Genomic DNA, 17,615 nt, shown 5'->3' with positions numbered 1-17,615 from the left:
ACTGCTAGCCAGAGGCCATGCCCATCCCAGTCATTTCAGCTGCCACATTCATCGACATGTGGGTTTTGTGTTTTGGTTCTCTCCACCACATAACATCTGACTGCAGGCACCAGTTCACTTCCCGTTTGTTCAGAACACTAACTGAGACCTGCGGTACCCTTGTCCGTACTATCACTAGCTATCATCCTGCAGCAAACAGTATGGAGGAGCGTTTACATCACACATTGAAATCTGCTCTTTCCTGCTATGACAGAAAATGGTCTGCTGCTTTGATACTGGTCTTGTTACGTTTTCAGGTGGCCCATAAGGCCAACTTGTAGGTAGCCCCCACTGACTTGGTATAAGCATGGCCCCTGGTTCTGCCAGGTGACTTTATTGAGCCGCAGCCTTTCCCCACTACATTGTGTATTCCAGCTTACTTTCAGCAACTACAAGACTACATGGTCCAGCTGTGTCTGATGCCTCTGCAGTGCCATGGTGAACCAAAAACCTTCAAGCCCCACGACCTTGTGTCATGCACACATGTGATGCTATGAATTGACACCTGTCAGCCCTCACTCCCCACACAGTACTTGGATCCTCGCCTCATTTTATAGCAAAGTGACAAAATATTCACTGTGTGCCTCCACAGTGCCCTGTCAGTTTACGTGTTCACCATTAACAATGCTGATGCTCTGCTGGCAGTTGAGATATTCCTACCAATCACCAATGCCATTGACACCACTGCCCTGACACAGCCAGGATCTGGAATCCAGATGCAGCTACATTACACCCATTTGCTACTCCTCCCACTGCCATTCCCAAGCATGCAGAATCCGATGCTGAAGGCACAACCCATGACACCAAACTTGATTCTTCCCCAGCTGACAGAGCTTCGGGTACCAGTCCTCTGTCAGCCCAATGGCCCTCACCACAGCTCAGAACGTGGCCTCAAGCACCCAACAAGTGATACCTTCCCCCACCACTGTGCCACCATCCCATGACGGCATCTAGCAGATGTCAGAGACAGCAGCAGTACTCACCAATGCCCATGCACTACAGCATGCATTACACCAAGTGTACTGGTTGTATCGTGCATGGCTGCTGATGGCCTGCCTGCCCTAGATCCCTACTCCTGCCCCTGCATCCAGTGAGACTGCACTGTGGTGCAGCTTCTCAAGTTGCCTGCTGTACCTCCTATATCTGTCACCACACCACAGAACATCTTCATCCCTGACTTACAGGTCCAGTTGTTTGTCTCATGCTCAGGTCCACTGCCCACCATTACACACAGCACACAGCTTGGACTCTCAGTCCTGCCCACCCGCCGTAAACATATACCACTGCCGCCACAGCACCATTCTGGCCCACAGTAATGGCCACCTGCCTTCACCCCACCACACCCTGCTTGCTGTGTTAGCAGACCTGGGCATCAATGTAGCGGCTGCCAAGATCATGAACCAACCATGACCACCCACCTGCTCAATGGTGCAGCCTCACCAGCATGGCTGCTGGCTATGGGCCAGCTGCTTCTCCCCACAGCATGCTTGCAATGCCTTGCCCCTCTGCCAACATGGTCATACAACCCACTGCCAGACAGCTTCTCTGCACACCTCTACCACCAATGTTTGCATCATCAGTGACTGACATTCTGGTGTCTGCCTCTTGCAAGGGGGGAATTGTTTGGTGCCTCTAACTTCCAAATTTTGAGAGCCTCTCAGTCTGCTCTAGCAGCTGACTCTATTCGTTCAGCCACACGTGGACCTTTTCCATGCATGATGGGCAATTGCCCACAGGAGTGTTGTTGGCTCCTCTAGTCATTATTTTACAATCATATACTGGCTGGAAACCTTTTACAAGTTTAAACTGCATAAGGCGTGCTTCTTTTTTCAAATGTTAGTGACAGAGAACTGGCTAGGAGCCATTTATTAATGTCCTTGAAGATTTCTTTAACCAGTCTCTCTATAACCTACTTGATTTGTTATTTATTTTAATGTTTGTATCATATGCAAACAAAAAAAATCTTGGCATCTAGTAACATTGCAGATGAGAGGTCACTGATAAACATAAGAAAATATCTGGGATACCCCATGTAATTAGCTCCCAGCAGGTTGATACCTTATGTTTAATATACATCTATTTCTTATTGACACTCTTTGTTTCCTGTCAGAGATATAAGATTTTTTTAACCATTTTGAGCATTTGAAGTTATGCCATAATATTCTAATTTACTGAAAAAAATTTTAGTTTAAACAGTCAAATGTCTTTGATATATAACAAAATATACCAATAGCCTATTACGTACTGCCAAATGAATTAAATACATTCACTGTATGTGTAGCTAGCCTTGTCAATATCAAAACCCTATAGAAATCCACACTGTGATGATGGCAAAATATTATTTGATGTCAGAAGCCTATTACATAACTTCTTTGCTAAAATTTTCAAGAATGCTGGTAAAAGGAAAATTGGATAGCGATTTCACTGTATTTCTTTATCTCCCTTGTTAAATAAAAGCATAACATCACCATACTTCAAACATTCAGAATATGTTCCACTGATAAATGGTAACTTAATATGTTACTAAAGTCACAAGCCCACTCTTTAATTAACTTTGTTGATATTTTATCATGACCTCTAGTATTTTTTTATTTTAAATTTTTTATGGTGGACATTAGTTCTACTGGTATAATAAGGGTCATATTCATATTACTGAAGTTGTTTGTAGTGACAGGTCTGAAATATTCCATGACAGCATCTACTGAATCTAACTGCACACATCTGTAACCAATGTATTGTTTACTCTTAATGCTGTCTGCTACTCTTCATGTTTGGTTCTACCAATCTCCTCCTTCAGTATCCCATATTGTCTTATTTTGCTATCTGAAGTGATTATCCTTTTTTCATAATGTATTTGTTTTTTATGTCCATATTGCAATCTGCAAAATTTTGTAATATGTTTTGTAAAGAGCTACAGCATCAACATCAGAGATGTTTATGAATGATGAATACAGTTTCCTCTTTGTTTTACAAGATACCTTTATTCCTTAAGTACTCAAGACTTCTTTGTAGACTTTGTTCTAATCTGGTTTAGTTTTCATGGAAAACAGTATTCAGATGAGATAAGGACTTAACTAATAAGAGTGTTGCATTTTTCATTCACACTAAAAGCACTATATACATCACTCCACTTCATATCTTTTGTGAGTGTCCCAAAATAATAAATTTTTTGCTTACTGGCTGCCATCTTGAACTCAAATTTAATATATATTATACCCCATTATCTCTTAACATTTAACAAAAGGAATTGTATGTCATGGTCTGAGAGGCCATTGGCTGTTGCTTTAATAATATAACATTTTTTCATTAGATCTTCCTCTAAAGATATTATCAGTGGTGATTTGTGAGCAATTAGCTGTCATAATTAGAAAGTTTACTGTAGTAATTAATTTAAATAATAGTGTTACTGACAGTAATAAATTCTTACTGGAAAAGCAACAAATTTGACTGAACAGATAATAGTCTGCATTGGTAAACTTATTGCTATGGTATCATCAAAGCTGTGCCAACTGCCAAAGCTTTGGAAATCGCAAAATTCTTTGCAGAAGACATTATTTTTAAGCAACCCTTGTGATGATCTTGTGGAAAAGTTTTCCAGATAAGACTAGTATCAGAGGTAATTTCATGTCATGACATCACCCACAGGATAATAACTGCCTACCATCCATAGATGAATGGTCTCACAGAATGCTTTAAAAAGATATTGTCAGATGTGCTCTTGATTTATAATGATGTCAAACAGAGATATTGGAATACAATGCCGACTGCCATGTCATTTGTATACAACACAGTAAAGCAAAACACTAAGGCTTCAGACCATTTTTTCTGCTCCATGGTTGCAAGGCTGATGCAACAATGAACACAGTGTTCCTGTGTCAACAAGATAATACTCAGAATGACTACATGAAGAACATCATCATCAGAACTGAAGAAGCAAAGTAGCCGGCTCATATAAGGTCTCTGGATGCCTAGGAGAAAGATTGAGAGCACTATAAAGTCAAGAACTGGCCAGTGAGATACAGCCCGGGAAACTTGATGTGGTCTTTTACACCTGTGAGAAAAGTGGAACTATCAGAAAAATTACTAAAGCATTACTTTGGGTTGTATCATATCCCTATGCTGCTTGTCAGATTTCACATATCAAGTTGAGTGTTATGGTCATTCATCAAGAAGACAAAAACACAGAGACATCAACCTTGTTCTCTGTATCAAGCACTATTACAGTCCAGAGATGCAAATCAGTAATGTGAGGTTCAAAAAAACTGACAACCTGCTCAGTGATTCTGAAGCTTTGACAGGAGGGCTACCTTTGATGCTCATCATAGTGAAAAGGATGTAACAAAATGACCAGAATGTGAGGAACCATCAGCTCCTCCACACAGAGGATCACTAACAAGCTCTAGATCCAGGGTTTTTTCAGTTGGCTTCAGTGATAACTTCTGAAACTACAGGTTGCTATTTCCCCAGGAAGCATTGTTGTGAGCTGAGGTACACTCCCTGTAGTGTAGTGGCTAGTAACACTACCTGGGGTGGGATGAGTCACCAGTTGAAATCTGCCCATTATCAATTATTTGTTAATTAGTATTTGTCATGTCTGAAAGTTTCTTGAAATATCTTATGTTTGTATATTTTGGAATAGTTTTTTATGTATAAATTCCTGGAATATCTGAAGTTTGTACAAGTAACTGCACTCTCCATACATGAGGTCAGTTCTGTTCTAGCTGTATGTTGGTGTTCTTAATAAACAAGCTTTCAGTAATATGTGTTGCATTTCATTGATGAGACCACTTCCAAATTTGGATTTGATTCTGGTGGTGGTGTGACAATAAAGACACTTTTTATAATAAATAGCAGTATCTCACTTCATTACCTATAGTTGAAGCTAAATAAAAGACCGAAACCACTATCTGTATAGTGGGTGTGCCAAAAGCACCTGGCAGTTTTTCCATTTACAAGAAATCTACAACCTGGTGCTGTAATACTAGATGCCATGATCACTATGCAGCCATGTTGCAACATTTTTGTATCCTGGAGTCAATCCCCATCATCAGCTATGGTTCCAGCAAGATCGAGCAACAGTCAATACTACACATATTTTCATCAGAACCCTTAATGAAATGTTTTGAGGCATTTCTCACTTTATAGACATCAACTTGATTGCTTTTTGCATTACTGACAGCACAAAATCGTTTTTTGTGAGGATAACAATGCTCCACCAATGTCGACAAACTAAAAGAATGAATCTGTGAATACATTCAGAGGATTCCCAATTATATGTGTAGCAAGTTATGATATTTCTTCAAAACAAAATAAATGGAAGCATTATTCAGTATGGTGGAGACTTACTAAATTTTAGTCTCCATAAAACAGACTGAACTGTTATAAAAAAAAAAAATAAAAAATAAAAAAAATACACTTTCCTCTGAATTATTGTATTGTTTTCAAAGCTGTCGAGTTTTTCTGGTGCATCCTGTATATTTTGTTGCAACTTGAAAGCCAAACAAACTTTAAGTTTCATGTTCTTTTTTGGAAAAGTCTGGGAACATGTCCTCACCAAAGGGGCAGCATTTAATACTTAGAAATTAACTTGAAATCTTTCCAATTTCATTGATACCAGAAACGTTCTGATGATCAGCTTTTTTTATGAATCTATATATTTCATGTATCACAGGTCATCATATCACTTTCACTACAACTTCACTGTATTTACTGTGCACATTAACTACTAAGATCTTTTTGATTTCTAGCATGAAATTTACAATTTGCTAAGTAGCTAAAAACTGAATCAAAACAGAATTGTCCATTTTGGCTAATAATGGCTTAGAGGCATTGCCAAGTTGGCTATTTAACACAGACTTTTTTAATAGTAACATATAGATGTTAATATTATGAATAGTACTGCCTACTGACTGAAGTATTGTGACTTCGTAGGCTTTCTCAGCATAATAAGTCGTGAAAATCTCTTTGCCTCTGCTGCCAGATCCTAAAATCAACTCAGTTCAATATTTTGGCTATCCAACTGTTTGCCATCTTCAAGAGAATGCTGCTTCTGCTGATGAGTCTTGTTGAGAACACAAAACTCCTCAGCAGAAGCCGCATTCTCCTGAAGATAGTGAACAGCTGGATCAGTGAGTGAAGTATTGTTCTGCACAGCTACTTCTAGATGCACACAAGAATAAAATTCATAATCTGTTTTGTGTTTTTAATATTAAAACATCAGAGAACAAAATCAGAGCATCCAAAATTACAGTGAAGAAAAAAGCATGCCTGTTTAACTATGAACTCGACGGTTAGAAAAAGGCAAAATTGCTTTATACACGTTATTTCTACTTCTGCAGGGATTTAAATGGCCACCACAATGGCCACAAAAAGAATTTATCAGCATCTAATAATTGGCAAATTATTAAGTTCTCCGATTGAAAATAGACATATTTGGAATCAGAAAAATCTGAGCTACAAAACTATGATACTAAATTTTGTAAATAACAATTACTGAAGATTCAAATACTTTGGACCACAAGAATTTTGATGATGAACACTTTTTTTGATTCAAAATTTTTGGGAAAGAATAAAATGTTTACAGAAAAGAGAAGAAAGGGGGCTTTGAAAATGAGCTATATTGCTTTAGCAAGAAATACCTATTTGCTCACTAAGAATTTCAACTCCAACATTCCTTACAACTGTTAAATTATGAATATATCTTTAAAAATTATTTCCAAACTGTGGCTAAGAGCAGAGTGGACCATCCTGTGGCACAATATGCAGCTAAACATAACATGCTCGATTTCGATGCCTGCTTCACAACCCAGGCTGTATGGATCCTGCCTCCCACCACCAGCTTTTCTGAACTGCACAGATAGGAGTTATTCTTACAACACATTCTCCACTCACAATATTATCCTGGCCTCAACCTACAATAACCTACTGTCCCTGCATCTTCCACTCAACAATTTCTGTCCTATCATCTCCTTCCACTTCACATCCCCTCACCGTCATTGTGCAGCACCCTCTGCCAACGGCTGTTCTTCTTATTTTTTGCTACACATCTCCCCTTCCTACAGCCTCTCAATGCTGTACTCAGCAGACTTTTCCTGTTGATTTCTAGTCCCTGCACGCACCACCAGACAGTACTCTTCTCTCCCCCCACCCATACCTTGCTATCCCTTCCCCTTCCATGCCCCAGTCAGGACTGCTGCTTTAGTTCAATGCAATAGTTGTAGTCTGGCCAGAGGGGCCACAGATAATGGTCATGTGGCTAGCAGGTGTGGCTGCTTGTGTGAATTTGTGTGTGTGTGTGTGTGTGTGTGTGTGTGTGTGTGTGTGTGAGTGTGTGTTTTCCTTTCTTTTCTGAAGAAGGCTTTGGCCAGAAGCTTAGTGTGTAACAGTCTATAGCGACGTCATGTGTCAGTCCAAACAGATGTCAGTTAATCAGCTGATTGGCCAGAGCATGTCAACAGGGTTTGTGCACTGACCGCCAGGAGCACTGTGAGATGCTTTACCCTTGCTGCAGCGTGTGCTCGATGCATTTAACAATTTGATTTGACTTTTTAGTATTCCTGTTACTGTTGCTGTTTTCCTCACTTAGTTACCAAAAAACTGGTGATATTTGTTGCACTGGAAATGTTTCATAATGTTCTTCCTGCTGTTGTGTGAGCTTAAAATAAACTTCTCATCTAAATAAAGTGTTGAACAGAATTATACGTCATACATATCTTATTCTTGTTGCAGACAAGACCATGATAACAAGATCACAAGTACAACACACACAATCTGTGACAGTGGTGACCCTGACATTATCACAGCTAGAGAGAAAGATAAATTAGCAGTGCAAATCATTAGCAGTGAACTTCAAGAATCAGAAATTGGTGCGGGATGAACCCGTCAACCATTTCAAGACTGGCCATGTGGGTATTGTCATTTTGGCACCACAACCCACGCTTATGGTTTGCACAGGTGAAAGTGAGTTTCCTCTGCACTGGATTGACCACTGACTCCACTAAGTTCACACTGGTGGTCAATCAGATGGACCACTGCTACACAGCTGAGGTTCAAGATTTTGTAACTTCGCCTCTGAACACGGAATCATACACAAAATTAAAGACTGAATTAATACAAATAGTGTCCACTTCACAGGAAAAACGAGTGTGGCAGGTTCTCACATGAGACTATGTCAGTGACAGAAAACCAATGCTGTACCTCCGTCATTTAAGAAGAAAAGTTGATGTGCACACAGTGCCTGATACATTACTATGCACATTGTGGAGCGGCCATCTGCTGGCACAGATGAATGCCACTATAGCATCGCAAATGGACATGTCACTAGATGCTGTTGCAGGCCTGGCAGATTGAATTCTAGACGCGATCGCACTGACAACCTGCCCTGAAATTGCAATGGCGTATAATAGCACCTTGGTGGTAATGAGGGCGGATTATGACTGTCTCGTGAGCAAGGTCAACACGCTGAGTGAGCACATGGGCAAGCTACTCTCTGACAGGTATATTAGATGATGATTCCACAGAAGATCTATAAGTTGTTCCTCAGCGAACTCTGCCATGGCCAAAGATTTAACCTGGGCAGACATGTGTTAGTACCACAGGAAATTCGGACAACAGGCGCACAAGTGATCTTTGCTGTGTAACTTTCTCAGTTGTAAGCAACAGTCAAAAGTAATCACTCTGGACTATTGGTCACTGTCGTTGTGTCACTTTATGATAGATGACAAGACAGGGCACAAGTTTTTGGTGGTCACAGGTTCCGATTTAAGTATTTTGCTATGAACCCAGTTACACAAGTATTGGCCAGCCACCTCATTTTGCCTTTCTGTGGCCAATAATTCAACAGTCATGATGTATGGAATGCAGCACATTGAGTTGGACCTGGGATTACATCATACCTTGAAGTGGAATTTCACCATGGTGGACATAACAGAGCCGATTTCTTAGCGCATTGTCGACTGCTGCTGGATGTCGCAAATGCCCACCTAATAGACAACGTCATGGAACTATCTACCAATGGATTCCAATGTAATGCATCAGTATATGATACCAAATTGATCCAGTCAAAGAGGGACGAGTATACCATGACTCTAGAACAATTCAAACAACCCCAGCTATCACAAGGCCTCCTGGGGCCCCACAAAAGGTATGTCACAACACTGCACTACATCCACATCTACATCTACATGGTTACTCTGCAATTCACACTTAAGTGGCTGGCAGAGGGTTCATCAAACCATTGTCATACTACTTCTCTACCATTCCACTCTTGAAGGACACGTGGGAAAAAGGAACACATAAATCTTTCCGTTCGAGCTCTGAATTCTCTTGTTTTATCATGATGATCATTTCTCCCTATGTAGATGGGTGTCAACAAAATATTTTTGCATTTGGAAGAGAAAGTTGGTGATTGAAATTTTGTAAATAGATTTCACCACAAAGAAAACCGCCTTTGTTTCAGTGACTGCCATCCCAACTCACATATCATATCAGTGACACTCCCACCCCTATTGCATGATAACACTAAACAAGCTGCCCTTCTTTGCACTTTTTTGATGTCCTCTTCAATCCTACCTGGTAAGGATCCCACACCACGCTGCAGTATTCCAGCAGAGGATGGACAAGTGTAATGTAGGCTGTCTCTTTAGTGGGTTTTTCGCATCTCTTAAGGGTTCTGCCAACAGAGCACAGTCTTTGTTTCGCATTCCCCACAATATTATCTATGTGGTCTTTCCAATTTAAGTTGCTCATAATTGTAATTCCTAGGTATGCAGTTGAATTGACAGCCCTTAGATATGTGCAATTTATCTTTTACCTGAAATTTATCAGATTTCTTGTAGTACCCATGTAGATGACCTTGTACTTTTCTTTGTTTAGTGTTAATTGCCACTTTTCACACTATACAGAAATTCTCTCTAGATCATTTTGTAATTGGAACTGATTGTCTGATGATTTTACTAGATGGTAAATTATAGCATCATCTGCAAACAGTCTAAGGGGGCTGCTCAGACTATCATCTAGATCATTTATGTAAATCAGGAACAGCAGAGGGCCTATGACACTATCTTGCAGAATGCCAGATATCACTTCTGTTCTACTTGATGATTTACTATCTATCACTATGAACTGTGAACTCTCTGAGAGGAAATAATGAATCCAATCACACAACTGGGATGATACTCCATACGCACGTAGTTTGATTGATAGTCATTTGTGAGGGACAGTATCAAAAGCCTTCTGGAAATCTAAGAATATGGAATCGATCTGAGATCCCTTGTCGAGATCACTCGTTACTTCATCAGAATAAAGAGTTAGCTGTGTTGCACAAGAATGATATTTTCTGAATCCGTGTTGGTTATGTATCAATAAGTCATTTTCTTCAAGGTGATTTATAATGTTCAAATACAGTACATGCTCCAAAATCCTACTGCAAATTGAGGTCAGTGATATGGGTCTGTAATTCAATGGGTTACTTCTATTTCCTTCATTGAATATTGTTGTGACCTGTGCTGCTTTCCAGTCTTTAGGAACAGACCTTCCATCAAGTGAGCAGTTGTATATGATTGCTAAGAAAGGCACTATTGAGTCTGCATACTCTGAAAGGAACCTGACTGGTGTACCATCTGCACTGGAAGAATTGCCTTTCTTAAGTGATTTGAGTTGTTTCGCAATACCTAAAATATCTACTGTTATGTCACTCATGCTAACAGCTGTTCTGGTTTCAAATTTTGGAATATTTACTTCGTCTTCTGTCATGAAGGAACTATGGAAAACTGTATTTAGTAACTATGCTTTAGTGGCACCATCATCAGTAACATTTCCATTGCTATCGTGCAGTGACAGTATTGACTGTTTTTTGCCACTGGTGTACTTCACATATGACCAGAATCTCTCTGGTTTTTCTACCATATTTAGAGACAGGGTTTCATTGTAGAAACTATTAAAAGCATCTTGCATTGATGTCTGCACTAAATTCTGAGTTTCTGTGAAACTTAGCCAGTCTTGGGGATTTTGCGTTCTCCTTTGCCTTGCTTTTTTTGTTGCATCTGTAACAGTGTTCTGACATGCATTGTGTACCGTGGTGGATCAGTCCTGTCTCTTATTAACTTATGTGATATGAATCTATCTATTGCTATCAATATTGTATCTTTGAATTTGAACCATATCTGGTCTACACTTACATAATTAGCTAGGAAGGAATGGAGACTCTCTTAGGAAGGAATCAAGTGAATTTTTATGTGCTGTTTTAAATAGATATATTTTGCATTTATTTTTAGTGGTTTTGGTTGATATTGTTTTGAGCCTCGCCACAATGACTTCATGTTCACTAATCCCTGTATCCATCATGACGCTCTCTATTAGATCAAGATTATTTGTGGCTAAGAGGTCATCAACAAAGGTGGTGGCTTACAAAACACTCGTTCGACCTATACTTGAGTATTGCTCATCAGTGTGGGATCCATACCAGGTTGGGTTGACGAGGAGATAGAGAAGATCCAAAGAAGAGTGGCGTGTTTCGTCACAGGATTAATTGGTAAGCGTTGCGGAGATGTTTAGCAAACTCAAGTGGCAGACTCTGCAAGAGAGGCGCTCTGCATCACGGTGTAGCTTGCTGTCCAGGTTTCGAGAGGGTGCGTTTCTGGATGAGGTATCGAATATATTGCTTCCCCCTACTTATACCTCCCGAGGAGATCACGAATGTGAAATTAGAGAGATTCAAGCGCACACGGAGGCTTTCCGGCAGTCGTTCTTCCCGCGAACCATACGCGACTGGAACAGGAAAGGGGAGTACTGACAGTGGCACGTAAAGTGCCCTCCGCCACACACCGTTGGGTGGCTTGCAGAGTATAAATGTAGATGTAGATGTAGAAGTGTGTTTTCACAACAATTTACAATTCATGTGGCCTCATGAACTAACTGTTCAAAGTAATTCGCAGAGAAAGCATTTAGTACATTTTTGGAAGATGTTTTCTGTCTACCATTGGCTTTGGACATGTATTTTCACGAACAAATCGAGGGTAGATTGAAGTCTCCACCAATTATAACTGTATAAGTGGGGTATTTATTTGTAATGAGATTCAAGTTTTCTTTGAACCATTCAGCTATTATATCATCTGAGTCGGGGGAGATGGTAGAAGGAGCCAATTTTTATTTTGGTATGGTTGTTGAGTATAACTTCTGCCCATAGTAATTTGCAGGAGCTATCTATTTCAACTTCACTAAAAGATAAACTACTACCAACAGTCACAAACACACCACCAACTACTTTATTTAATCTATCCTTTCTGAACACGGTTTGCACCTCCGTAAAAATTTTGGCAGAATTTATCTCTGGCTTTAGCCAGCTTTCTGTTCCTATAACCATTCCAGCTTCAGTGCTTTCTATCAGCACTTGAAGCTCTGGTACTTTTCCAACACAGCTACAACAATTTACAACTGCAATACCGACTGTTGCTTGGTCGATTATTGCCCTTCTTTATCTTTCCCGAGACTGTCTAACCTAAAAAACCTCCCATTCCACACCACACAGCCCCTGCTACCCAGGTAGCCACCTCCTGTGTGTAGTGGACACCTGACCTATTCAGCAGAACCCGAAACCCCACCACCCTACGGTGCAAGTTGAGGAATCTGCAGCCTACATGGTCGCAGAACCGTCTGAGCCTCTTATTCAGACCCTCCACTTGGCTCTGAATCAAAGGTCCGCAAACAGTCCTGTCAATGATGCTTCAGATGATGAGCTCTGCCTTCATCTCACTAGCAAGACTGGCAGTCTTCACCAACTCAGATAGCTGTCGGAAACCAGAGAGAATCTCTTCCGATCCATAGCGACACACGTCATTATTGCTGACATGACCAACCACCTGTAGTTGGCTGCACCCTATACCCCTCATAGCATCCAGAAGAGACCTTTCCACATCTTGGATGACTCCCCCCATATGCACACGGAGTGCACATTGGCTTTCTTCCCATCCTTAGCTGCCATATCCCTAAGGGGCTCCATCACCTGCCTAACATTGGAGCTCCCAATGACAAGCAATCCCACCCTCTGCACTTGTCCGGACCTCTCAGGAAGACCAGCTACTGCCGCAACAGGCAAGGCCACCCTTGCTGACTCAGAAGAACTCTCAGCAGTGGGCAGTACCTCAAACCTGTTATGGAGGTGTAAGGGTACAGCCTTGCGGCCAGCACCAACTTTCGCCTTCCGCCCAGGTGTTCACAATACCGCCATGGATCGCCAAACACTGTCAGGCAAGTGTCGACTGGCAGGCAGGGACGTACAAATCTGAGGGCACAGTGGCATCAGAGATCCCAGGGAATGCTATAGGTTCCAGAGGTGCAAAAGCACTCACTTATGGTGTCTCAATGTCACCGCGGCCTAGGGCAACAGCCTGGAGCCTATCGACCATGGCCAACACAGCTTCCAGCTGTTTACGGACGATGGCCAATTCCCCCTGAATCTGTACACAACAGGTGCAGTCCTTATCCACCCCTAACAATTTTTTTTCCTCTCTTTTATCTCAAAAGCCGTTAAAAACAAGCAGATGACTGACAACTACACAAGTTTACACTGTACGGGTACTAAAATGCGATGCTACAACTCTCAAGTACTATAACGCACCTGAAATTTGTGAATGAAACTATTTGAGTATCCAAAAACAAGCAAAGAAATTATGAAACAAATAAGTGAGCTAAGAGTGTGACTTGCTGCTGGCTGCTGCTTATCCAACAGTGGCAGGGAGCTCACTGGCTGAGACCAACCAACACTGGCCGTTACTGTGCATTATATCAATACTACCACAGGCCCTCCAATTTTGTGTAGACCCAGGCTTCTTGCTCCTGACCAATACATTGTTGCCTAGGAGAAATTTAATACAATGTTGAAGGAAGGCCTCATTTGCCCGTCTAGTGGGCCTTCGTCGTCATTCCTCCATTTAATGCCAAAAAAGAACAGTGCATGACATCCTTGTGGTGATTACCGAGCCTTGAATGCTAGGACAATACTGGATCGGTACCCTGTTCCTCTCCTGAAAGATTATAATTACACATTAAATGTGGAAAAAAGGTGTTTAGCATATTAGATTGTGCAAAGGCATCTACACAGATTCCCGTTTCTGAAAGAGACATCCCAAAAACAGCCATTATAATGCCGTTTGGTATGCTCAAAAGCCTGTTTATGACATTCAGACTTGGAGATGCTGCCCAGACATGGAAGAAAAGATTTGTAAATTCCATTTTGCAAGGCTTGCAGTGTTGTTTTGTTTAACTTGCTGATATACTTAACTTTTCAGCAACTCCAGAAGAACACAAACAGAACCTGAGTGAGGTACTTAAAAGCCTTAATGAATATGGAATAGTGTTGAACACCTCAAAGTGCATTTTTGGCCAGACAGAAGTTACCTTTCTAGGCCACTCGTTTCCATCAGAAGGATCACTGGCATTACTGGAGAAATTAGAGGCTATATTGAGTATTCCAAGGCCAGAAACTGCTAAAGAACTGTAATGATTCTTGGGAGTCCTTAATTTCTACCAACATCACCTACCTCATGTGGTAGAACTCCAAGAGTCTCTTACCAATGCTTTAGCTGGTCCTAAGGTTAAAGGCAAAACGCCAGTATTGTGGATAGAGTTGATGAAAAATGCGTTCAAAGTGGCCAAAAAAAGTATAGCAGACACAGTCCTTCTTGCACATCTGGATTTGGAAGCACCTCTCATGCTGGTAGTAGATGCTAGCCAGATATGTAGATGGAGCTTCGCAGCCTCTCACATTCTTTTCATGAAAGCTATCTCGTGCGCAGCAACAATGGAGCACATACGACCACAAACTGTTGGAGATTTATGAGTTTCGAGAACGAGATTTTCACTCTGCAGCCGAGTGTACGCTGATATGAAAGTTCCTGGCAGATTAAAACTGTGTGCCAGACCGAGACTTGAACTTGGGACCTTTGCCCTCGAAAGGCAAAGGTCCCAAGTTTGAGACTCGGTCTGGCACACGGTTTTAATCTGTCAGGAAGTTTCATTTATGAGTTCATTAAATATTTCTATACACAGTGGGAAGCTAGTGTTTTTGTCATTTTTACAGACCATAAACCCCTCACCTATACCTTTCAGCAAAATAATGACAAATGTTCTCTGAGACAATGTAATCAACTAGAGTTCATTGCACAGTTCACTACTGATGTACAGAATATATCATGAATAAAACAATGTTGTTGCAAACTGTCTATCCTCACTGAGCAGTATCACCAAAACTGTATATTTAGTGCAGCTAGCCCTAGAACAGGAGTCTGACCTGGAACTTCAAGATTGTTTACAGGATGCAACGTCTGGCCTTCAACTTCAGCCAGTCGACATTCCAGCTGCAAATGCAAAGCTATCTTGTGAGGTTTAAACTGGGAAAACTCGTCCATTCATTCCTATGGCACTACAGTACAAGCAAGCCTTCAAAAGTCTACACGATTTATGTCATCCCAGCATGAAGGCAACAATTAGACTATTTGGTATGCATTTTGTATGGCCTGGAATAAAAAAAGACTGTTGCACATGGGCTCAAGCATGTGTACAGTGTCAGCACAGCAAGATTTCTCACCATGTTTCTGCACTGGTGGGCAAATTTTCAGACACAACAACATGGTTTGCCCAAATTCATATTGATGTAGTACGTCTGCTGTCCCCTTTAGGAGGACAATATTTCCTATTGACAGTAACAGACTGATTCATGCACTGGCCTGAAGCCATTACAGTTGATAACATATCTACTGAGATGCTAGTCACTATTTTTGTATTACATTGGATCGCTCATTTTGGTTGTCCACACAGGCAGAGGATGGCAGTTCTAATCTGACCTATTTGCCCAACCAAGTAACTTTTGTGGTGCATTGCATCACACCACAACCAGTTATCATCCTGCCAGTAAAGCATGATTGAACACTGGCACTGATTTCCTAAAGCCACCTTTATGTGCCATGAATAACAATGGACCTCTGCCTTACCACTAGTTTTGCTCAGCCTATGTAACATATATAAACCTGATCTAGACACCTCTCCAGGTGAGTTCGGGGACCCACATGCAATTTCGTTAGACAATGTTAATGCACCAGTATTTGTCACCCACCTCAGAGAAAGGCTGACACAGACAAGCATCATGCCATTGTACATCACAAACATTCGTATCCCGAGAGTTATGATCCTGTACACACATAATGTTGCGAGTAAATGTGTCAAACCACCACTCACATTGCCATATACTGGTCCGCATCGCATCACCATTAGAGGCGACAAAACATTTGATATTATCATCAACGGCAAGATGAATACTGTTTCCACTGATAGAGTGAAGCCAGCATTCATACTACTAGACTCTTCACATTCACATCTGCAATGTAATTAGGTGCAACCTCTGCCCGCCAGGCAGCAACCGCCACTGGCACCATCACCGGCTCCAATTGAATGGTAAATGCATTCCGGATGATGGGTACACTTTCCAGCACATTTCAGGGATGTCACTTCTAGCATCATCCAAGGATGGTGCTTGGCTTTCACAAAGGGGGCTAGTGTGGCAACACTGGGCGCTAGCAAAAACAGATGTCAGTTAATGAGCTGATCAGCCGGCCCATGTCAACAGGGTTCGTGCACTGACTGCCAGGAGCACTGTGAGATGCTTTCTCCTTGCTGCAGAATGTGCTCCATGAATTTAATAATTTGCTTTGATTCTTTTAGTATTCCTGTAATAGTTACTGTTACTGTTGCTATTACTGTTTTCCTCACTTAGTTACCAAAAAACTAGTAATATTCGTGGCACTGCAAATGTTCCATAATAATTTTTCTGTTGTCATGTGAGCTTAACATAAACTTCTCATCAAAATAAAGTGTTGAACAGAATTATAGGCCATGCGTATCTTTCTCTTGTTGCACACAGCAACACACTAATGAGATTGCAAGTACAACACACACATCTTGCAACAAGTCTTTTCATTGTGCCTGTTTGCAATTCAGTGTGTTATCTTTACAGTGAGCAGCAATTTATCCTTTTCATAATTGTTGATATTCCAGCCTGAACTTTCAATTGTTTGATCTAACCTACTTTAATTAGCTAATCTGAGTAGCATTTCAATAAAAAGAAATTTGTTCTAATGTAACAACTGCCAGCAACAAATATCACTCAACTAACATAAAGAATGAAATTACCGTAAACAACACTTCAAGGTACTGAGGATAGAATACTTTGAACATTTCATCCAGTGAGTGACTGTTGGTTGGCACATTTCCTTCTGAGTGCATGTAAACCTGAAATATGAAACAGGTTTTAATCTGTAAGTGAATCTATGCTCAGAAAGGTGAAATGTTGTATTTAGATATTATTGATAAACGTATAGTAATTACTTCATAGGAATTCACATATTTGGTTTTTATCACCATCTTCCTTACCTTTACAGCAGCTCTTACTTTGAAATAGAGTGAACCAGGTCCAGTTGTATAGTTTGAAACTGTCTTCAGTAATCCATTCTTCTTTCTGCAATAACCAGATGTTACAAATAATATGAAACACACATATTAGTTGCTATTTTTCAACCTGAGTAACT

General features: G+C 40.8%; 1 protein-coding gene across 1 annotated transcript in view; it reads right to left on the bottom strand.

The window, feature by feature from the left end:
• Positions 1 to 17,615, bottom strand: part of LOC124545333 (sodium channel protein Nach-like) — a 150,602-nt gene that overhangs the window by 110,989 nt on the left and 21,998 nt on the right. The window contains exons 5-6 of the mRNA XM_047124233.1: positions 17,461 to 17,545; positions 17,221 to 17,319 (exon numbers count right to left, since the gene is read on the bottom strand). Coding sequence (XP_046980189.1) covers positions 17,221 to 17,319; positions 17,461 to 17,545 — 184 coding nt within the window. The remainder of the gene's footprint in view (positions 1 to 17,220; positions 17,320 to 17,460; positions 17,546 to 17,615) is intronic.

Source organism: Schistocerca americana, chromosome 8, assembly GCF_021461395.2.
Source record: "Schistocerca americana isolate TAMUIC-IGC-003095 chromosome 8, iqSchAmer2.1, whole genome shotgun sequence".
Lineage (NCBI taxonomy): Eukaryota > Metazoa > Arthropoda > Insecta > Orthoptera > Acrididae > Schistocerca > Schistocerca americana.
Note: the sequence above shows the minus strand (reverse complement) of the source record. Positions and strands in the feature narration are given on the sequence as shown.